The 8,661-nt window shown below is 39.7% G+C and overlaps 1 protein-coding gene across 1 annotated transcript; it reads left to right on the top strand.

The window, feature by feature from the left end:
- The first annotated feature begins 768 nt into the window (after nt 1–768).
- LOC115141473 (short stature homeobox protein 2-like) lies at nt 769–7,880 on the top strand. Its single transcript, XM_029680363.2, has 5 exons — nt 769–1,219; nt 2,571–2,779; nt 5,092–5,149; nt 5,681–5,769; nt 6,303–7,880. The coding sequence occupies exons 1-5, from the start codon at nt 973–975 to the stop codon at nt 6,594–6,596; spliced, it is 897 nt and encodes a 298-aa protein (XP_029536223.1). The 5' UTR covers nt 769–972; the 3' UTR covers nt 6,597–7,880.
- Nucleotides 7,881–8,661: the final 781 nt, after the last annotated feature.

The following is an 8,661-nucleotide window of genomic DNA, read 5'->3' as shown; positions in this document are numbered from 1 at the left end:
AATAAGAGACGAATAGTTAATATCTTCCAAATCAAGGAATACTATTATTATTTATTATTATTATTATTATTGTTGTTATTATTATTATTGTGATAATTATTTATATGATAGCTCCTTATCAAATGGTTTTTCTTATCATGACAAATTACACACACAAAATGACTAACAACTAACATACACAAACTATCAACATGCTGCACAGTTTATCTGTTCTTGCTTCAACTATGTGTTTGGTCGCTCTTATTCGAGTACATACAGAACAAACATATCGTTGCATGTTAGTCAAGGTGTGTGTCTGGCTATGGTGAGCCTCCACCATCAGCCTCCCAGTTGGTCCTCTCTTTACCTTTCTCTCTCCGTATCACTGTCAGTGTCTTTTTTTCCCCCAGATCGCAGAGATTTGGAGGAAGCTCCGTTATGTGCTCCCCGAACAAGCTTGTCATTTTCAGTTTTAGCCACACCCCTGCAGAGATCCTGCCCATCTCCCTGGTGTTTAAAATACTAACTCAGAACAATAGCAACGAATCCACGCTTAATTAAATTAATGAGTCCTTCTTGTCAATCTTGGATTAATGGCCAATAACAACCTCGTAAGAATGATGTGAAATCTGAAGGGCTGCTAATGTGTTTTTCGAGGCTGTCGGTATATGGCGAAGGGAAGGGGGCTCATCCAGGCATCCTGAGGGGAGGTAATTTGCACGGATCAAGGGGCAGGCGTTACAAAGTATAAATACTGTGACTTCAATAGCTGATCACCAGCAGGTTGGAACTCCGCAGCAAGAAGACATTTGGCCGAGATCTTATACATTTAGCTGCAGCACGAGATACAGAGTTGGCAACAACACCACCTTGCATTTAGGTCGACTAAAATAAACACTCTTGATGTCTTAAGCTGTGGTGCAACTGAGAGAGAGAGAGAGAAAACGAGAGAAAGCGTGAGAGAACAAGACGGGGAGATTTCTTGGAGCAGTGATGGAAGAACTTACCGCATTTGTGTCGAAGTCTTTTGATCAGAAAGTGAAGGAAAAGAAGGAGGTGATCACGTACCGGGAGGTGCTGGAGACCGGATCCGCGCGTGCCAGGGAGGGTCTCGCCAACGAACCGAATCGCGAGGAAATGAACGATATCGCTCGGGTAGACGCGCGATCGCCAGGCAGGGAACCGGACATGCTGGGACCAGAGAGGACCAGGGATGTGGGAAGCCCGAAACCGATCGATGGTAAACTAGCCTAATGCTATGCGTTCATACGGTTTTCTTATGTGATTTACTCAAATATAACTGCTTTGAGGTTATACAAAGTTAAATGTTCTTGAATTATACTTTAGGAATATCCCGTGTGCTAAAACAATAATAACTTTGACAAACATGTCGCGTGCCTAGTCAAAGAAAATAAGCATGCATGTTTTTGTGTATATCGCTTAGAAAAAAGGGTATACGTGTATAGGCCTACGTGCATGGTTTATCATTCTTTTGTATTTGGAATGTTTCCCAATTACCGGTTTGGCTTCAAGTGACTGGGTGACACTAAAAGTAAGCTTAAGTTTATAGCCTGGTTGTTGTCATGAGGTGTAGTCACTGTGTAATGCAATGTTGTGTGTAATATCAGGCCCATGATTGAATTAGGTAGGCCTATCCGGTTAAGTGCTTTTCTGTCTGAAGATAAATGGTATAGCATGCTTTTAAAAGATCAACGCATTTATTTTGGAATTGACTAATTATCATGGCTGGTCACTGTGTAACCCACTCTGACGCTCGATGCAATTTCAGTAGCAAGAAGAAAGGTGTTGTAGAGATACTCATCAACCGCATAAAGACAAAAAGGCTGGAGAAAAAAATATGGCTATTTAAATGATCCAATAGCACCAAAATCAACAGGCCTAGCAGAAATGATTCATATTAATCTGTGTATATGTCTTTTCAATAATAATTTCATTTGATTATGTAATAAGTAATTATACATTCTAATAATAATCATACTTTTTTTTAAATAGAGTATTAATAACCCAAGATGTTGCTTTACAGCATGCAGGCTCTTTCGCTATATCATATTGATCACTAATTTCATTAGCCTAAAAAAAAAAATAGCCTAATTGTTCCATTAGCTGGGATGGGAATATTTTACATCTTCAAACGTTAATCACAGTCGTTTCACTTTATACAACCGTGGAGAGTTGCATTGGGCAGATAAAATGAGATGAACCCCACACTTGCATACCCGGTAGGCCTAAATCATATCCTAGTGGTTACAATACCATTGTAGTGACATCATTAAAATATCAACCGAGCTGCTGGACCTATATCCAATATAGGACACAGGAAAACCCTAACTATGATGAGCGATCGGACGTACAGTAGTGGGCACCTTTATGCATATTTATAAGGAATTAATCATTGAAGACCTTTCTGTAGGACCACGAAACATTCGAAGCTGATATTTGTGTAATGCTTGGGAGGATGGATCCACATGTTCGCTTTAGGAATTTCGTTGTGTGATGCCTCCTCCTCTACCCTTGTATAGCTGAGGCCTTTTTCCTCACCCTCATTCATTTGCTGCTACCCCTCTCTGTAGGTACCACGCACATGAAAGAGAGAAAAGAGGACACAAAGCAAATGGAGGACGAGGCACAGACTAAAATCAAGCAGAGGAGAAGTCGGACTAACTTTACACTGGAGCAATTGAACGAGCTAGAGCGGCTATTCGATGAGACTCATTACCCTGATGCCTTCATGCGCGAAGAGCTGAGCCAGCGGTTAGGGCTGTCCGAGGCTCGAGTACAAGTAAGGGGCTCTCTATCTTATTTTCGTTTTTACTCTGTGTGTAAAGATATCGTTTGTTGCTCATGTTAGGAATATTTTACAAAAGCGAACCCGATGATGTTATGCATGCTGGCTAGAGAGGAACAGTTGTCCTCATGTTCTCGACTATACTTTTAAGCACAGAGGGAAACCATGTACCAACTACAGGTCTCTAGAGAATGGGGTTTATTGCCATGCTTCTTGTGGCTTGAAGTTATTTGGGATTACATTTTTGGGGGGCATAGCACCATTCTAAAATGTGATACTATAAGCAATTGAGCAACATTTTATCATGGATGTAGTATTAGCCTGGCAAAAAAAACTCACATTTAAATGGTTAAATTGATGTAATTTCATTTTCTGAAAATGCTGTGCGTGTGCGTGTGTGTGTGTGTGTGTGTGTGTGTGTGTGTGTGTGTGTGTGTGTGTGTGTGTGTGTGTGTGTGTGTGTGTGTGAGACAGAGAGAGAGAGCGCGAGAGAGAGAGAGAGAGAAAAGTAAGAAAGATAGAAAGAAAGAAAGAGAGATGTTGTTCCATTAAAAAAATTATAATAAAGCTATACAGAATCTCAATTAGGGCCTAGAATCTTTTCATATAGATAGGCCTATTCTGCGCTCCATATTGTGCCAAGTTTTAGATTACAGTTTTGTTAAAACTATTATTATACGATTATTTTGATTAAGAAACGCTTTTTTAAATCAGATATTCAAATTCCTGAAGAAAACAAACACAATATTTGTCTTCGCTTTATTTGTAGCCTATATGTTGCTCGCACGAGATACATCTGTCTTTTATTTTTTCCACCGGGAAAGACCATCTGTACTACTGAAACCCAATAAGCCGTTTTGGAGAGGGGGGGCTTCAATCTCTGTGTAACGGGAGAAGAGCGACTGAGCCGGGCAATGACAATGAACATAGACATCGGTTCTGATTTGATTTATCAAACCCCATAATATCTTATTTCAGCCTCTTTCATCCCTTATGCCTTGGCCCAGGGAGACAACGGAGCGAGTATTTATTCACTGAATATGTCGGTTCTTTCTAAAATATCATAAAACGGGCCCAAAAGTCCTCCCTCCCCCCAAAAAGTTAAAGCAAGCGCTTTTTGCAACGTCTCCCGGCGAGAGTTGGAATTTTACCAAGGCGTATTGTGTCACAAGCAAGGCGAGAGCAAGGAGCACAGCTCGAGGATTTACATAAATTATGTATTATTTTCCTCCCAAATCAAGATCTGCCGCTCTTTCTATTTTCAGTACATGATGTAAACGACCATGCGATTTATGAGGCCCTTTTCTAGCCACAGTTGCATGCAGGGATGAAAGGACAATTTCCTGCACAAAGGACAATTTATTTTTGTTTAAAAAAAGTAGTAACATATTTACTCACTTCATGGTGGGCTTCTTGCCTCTGTTTTCATTCTACGACCATAACATAAAGATTTATAATAAAACCAATAAGACACGAGATGTATGTTATATTGCTGTGTTGACGCGGCTACGTGGTCAAAATGTGAGGTTGGAGCGTAATATATATTGATAGACGTATCAATATAATTTATATTCTATCCATAATGAAAAAGGAGAATTGATCAACTGTGTTGTGGGATAATTTATCCACAGCTTTGTAGGGGATTCAAAGTAGATTATCATAGTAATGAGACGCCTTATCTCCGTTCTAAGATAGCCTACTACTCGGGAAATTATGCTTTTCATGAACAGAAATAAAATAAAGGAGCTATCCTCAAAAAGAGCTTTGTGTAGGGTGTGTTATGGCAGTAATTAAACGAAACTGTAAAGCATGTAAATGCTTCAGTAACATAGATTTTCCTGCAGATTAAGGTAATTAATTTCACCAGCTATTAACGAGAGAGAGCCTTTCTCAGATCGCGTTGCTCAGATGTCCAAAGCCGTAATCACATGCTGCTATCCGATATCAGAGAAGCAATTCGGTTCTTCTGGGACGCTAATCTATAGAAAGATGAAACCGGTGCTGAGAAGGTAAATTATTTCGGTCCAATATAGCCTGCAAATGTCGAACAAGCGTGTTTACACCGCTATAATATGATAATAATGTCCCCCCCATCTCGTTGTGGTCTACTTTCTTACGTTGTATTTAGCTTGCCCCCATGTTGTAAATGTAATAATTAAAATCTGGTGTTAAGCGCCTCTGCATTAATATTTCAGGGCTCCTGTGGGATATTGTTTTTCTGCGGTTGTAGTCATTTTGAGCGGAATTACACATGCCCTCACAAGCAGCTGCCAATCACGGTCACTAATTAATTTCTCTCCCCGCAGGTTTGGTTTCAGAACCGGAGGGCCAAATGCAGAAAGCAGGAGAATCAATTACACAAAGGTGCGTTTCTATTATTTGTCCACCTGCAATATCCTATTTTAGGCGTGATGATAATACGGGTTTACATTTGGAGAGGGATACAAGAACATGTATGAAAACCATAAGCGTGCCTACAAATTGAAATGCATCAAATGCACAACAACGACTATAGGCCAGGGCTTTCCAACCCGGTTCCTGGAGAGCTACCGTTCTGTAGGTTTTCACTGCAACCCTAATCTAGCGCACCTGATTATAATAATTAACTGGTTGATAAACTGCATCAGGTCAGTTGCAACTGGTGTTGGCTCGAAAACCTATAGGACGGTAAGCTCTCCAGGAATAGGGTTGGAGAGCCCTGCTATAGGCTATATATGCAAAACATCTAGATGGAGTTTTCATGGCAGTAGGCTCCCTGCATCTTTATCCTGTTGTGCTATTTTAACTCCATTATTCTGTATAATGGAATTATTCGTTGTTTTCAGAGTATAAATATTTGCCTCAATTATAATATGGAGACTATTTCCCTTACAGATGTCCTATCTTTTCTTCCAGGAGTTCTCATTGGAGCCGCGAGTCAGTTTGAAGGTTGTCGCGTAGCGCCATATGTCAACGTGGGGGCCTTACGGATGCCATTCCAACAGGCAAGTTACTTTGAAGCATGCAGTCTTTGACTAAATCCCCAGACTGCTGTCTTGGCACAGGCTTTGTCCAAGTGGAATGGACAACATCAGTGTTCTAATGATAGGGGGTTACAAAAATCGTATTCAGGTAATCTTATAAGGCCTTTAAGGCTTGTTATCAGACCCTCGAGTGAATACCCACTGTAGCCAATGCCACAAAACATGTTGATAGAAAACCCCCGGTTGAAAGGGATTTTTAAATGGTGTTCTCAAATGGTGGTAGATTTGATTCAATGGATATAGTGTACTGTATATGGGCTTGCATTAAACATGTTCTCCCTTAACATACATACGGGTTGGATTCAATTCCATCTAAATTCCAGCAGAAAAAGACTTGAAATATGAATTGAAAATTCCCTTTTCATATTCATATTATTGGATGTAATGTAAATGGAATTGGACCCAATGAATACTTGAGGAAATGAATACAAGACAGCCTTCCACAAGTTAGCTAATGTGTTTCTCCCCTCTCTTCCCCATCCGTGCGTCCGTAGGATAGTCATTGCAACGTGCCGCCCTTCTCCTTTCAGGTCCAGGCGCAACTGCAGTTGGACAGCGCGGTGGCCCACGCGCACCATCACCTGCACTCTCACCTGGCAGCGCACGCTCCTTACATGATGTTTCCGGGCCCGCCATTTGGTTTGCCCTTGGCTACGCTCGCGGCTGAATCAGCCTCTGCTGCCTCGGTTGTGGCCGCAGCTGCAGCCGCCAAAAACACCAACAAAAACTCCAGTATTGCAGATCTGAGACTCAAGGCCAAAAAACACGCGGCAGCTCTGGGACTGTGACTAGGCGTGCAACAAGGCGTCTATGGCGTCTAAAATGCCTACATTATTGACTGAGAGTAATCGACAAGGCAGAGCGACTTAAAAAAAGGCTTACAAAGTGAAAGCAAGGACATATTTGTTTTTTTAAAATGAAGGACATCATGTATAACTATAGAAATAGGCTATTTATGAGATTAAACAAAGATAACAGACTGTGAAATCGATCATAATTGTGGATCTCAACGAAAAGGGCGGGAGATGATGTAGGCTACATTTTCACAATGCAACGTGGGAACTGCACCAACGTGAAACAAGGGTGTTGTCAACGAGCAAGATTGCCAAGAGGAACGATGCCGCTGGGACGTTCGATTTTTTTGTGTGTAACAAGTCGAACTATTCTGCGTTGTTTTTCGTTATTAGGCTATATTATTATTTCCTTTTGAAACTATCGAGGCTGGCCTCGCTATATTTAAAAAAAAATATCTGTAAAGGAAACAGCAGATGTTCGTGAACGGATAGAGAGACAAAAAATACCCTTATGTGACAGGTTTTTTCTGTTCTTCTTCTTGTCCAAATGAAAACTCCTCTGCAGTGTTGCATGAATGTCTTTCCTCACAGATGACGTAATTTGAGTCGGTTCCATTTCACTCTCGTGGCTCTCCCTCCATGGACAGCAGACATACAGACACTGAGGAACTACCGAAGCTCTCACTTGAATGTCACAGTATTTGGACCTCATGGCTTCTAGCCATGCATGGATGTGTGGAATTCAAACATTTGCCACAAATGTTCCATTATTTTGTAAATGGTGAACTTCAGTTAATCTATGAAGTTTGTATCCAATGCAATGACTGAATTTGCGAGTGATTCGACCTACTGAAAGGGCAATATAATGTCACTTTTTAAGAACAACAAATATTTGGACAATAATTGCATTAGGCTATATGTGAGACGGTACGGGTCATATGTAAAATATGTATTATTTTTTTGTTGTTATTTTGTGGCTTATGAATGCATTGTGAGAGCATTCATGTTTTCTATTTTACTTTCCTTCCGTGTGTAAAAATAATGTGCATTCTGTAGGCTATGTAATGTTGATTTTTTTTTATAACAGTGAAAGTGAACGTAGCCTACCTGAGGCATGGATTTCTAAAAATATAGAAATTCTTTAACTTTTTTCATCACTTATGTGAAACGTGAACTCACCTAAACAAAATGTTTTCGGTTCATAGAATAAATCAACTGAAGTTTCTTTTTATGATAGCCTCTGTTTACATTCCTTTTTTCATTAAATTTTTTTCTCTAGTGTGGGGTGTAGCCTAGTTTCGATGGATAACCATTTTTTTATTTTATTAATTTCAGATTGTTATTGCTATATAATTATTCCATATTATTTTTACACTAAGGGTATTATTACAATTTTGAATAATAGGCTAAGATGTATTATTATTATTAAGCCTATTACTTATACTACTTCTGCTACTACAATCGATTGTATTCAGGTCATAAGCCTAGCCTATACAGACTTTTATGGGAGGCTACATCAATTATTAATGTTTTGATATGTTTGATCCAGTTGTGTCAGGCCCGTTTAGCCACGTGTTATTTTTCTCTCAAGACCATGGACATCTTTGTCATAGTCCCTAACCTCTCCAAACCAATACATTATTCAACATTTTTTGTTATATTTCAGCGCTCTGTGGGAGAAGGTGTCAAATGTTACATTGAAGACGATAGTAAAGGTTTATAGCCTATTAAAAGACTATTGAATACACCGAAAAATCCCTAAAAATCACGAAGACTCTTTGATGGTGGGTAATGCCGGTGTGTGGTCATTTAGCTGTTATGATGTGTGCCGAACTTTTCACTGGTCTAGCATTACAGTTGTTTCTAATGTAGGCTAGTTCGTTTTTACACACGTCTTTACATTTACAATAATTGCTTTATTCCAGATGCTTTCAAAATATAGCGTAGGCTACATTTGAAATAGGTTCATTATTTTCTGAATTAGGCTACCATTGAAATATCCATGTTAGAATTGTTTTATGGTGACCAAAATCATTATTGTCTATTAGGCCACTGTCAC

This window comes from Oncorhynchus nerka, linkage group LG14 (genome assembly GCF_034236695.1).
Source record: "Oncorhynchus nerka isolate Pitt River linkage group LG14, Oner_Uvic_2.0, whole genome shotgun sequence".
Lineage (NCBI taxonomy): Eukaryota > Metazoa > Chordata > Actinopteri > Salmoniformes > Salmonidae > Oncorhynchus > Oncorhynchus nerka.
The sequence above is the reverse complement of the archived record's forward strand: the minus strand, read 5'-3'. Positions and strand labels throughout refer to the sequence as shown.

What these genes read in the sequence shown, in the direction of transcription:
- LOC115141473 (XM_029680363.2), top strand. Translation starts at nt 973, where the DNA reads ATGGAAGAACTTACCGCATTTGTGTCGAAGTCTTTTGATCAGAAAGTG. An exon ending in AAGCCCGAAACCGATCGATG is followed by an intron (nt 1,220 to 2,570) that starts GTAAACTAGCCT and finishes CCCTCTCTGTAG; the next exon opens with GTACCACGCACATGAAAGAG. An exon ending in TGTCCGAGGCTCGAGTACAA is followed by an intron (nt 2,780 to 5,091) that starts GTAAGGGGCTCT and finishes CTCTCCCCGCAG; the next exon opens with GTTTGGTTTCAGAACCGGAG.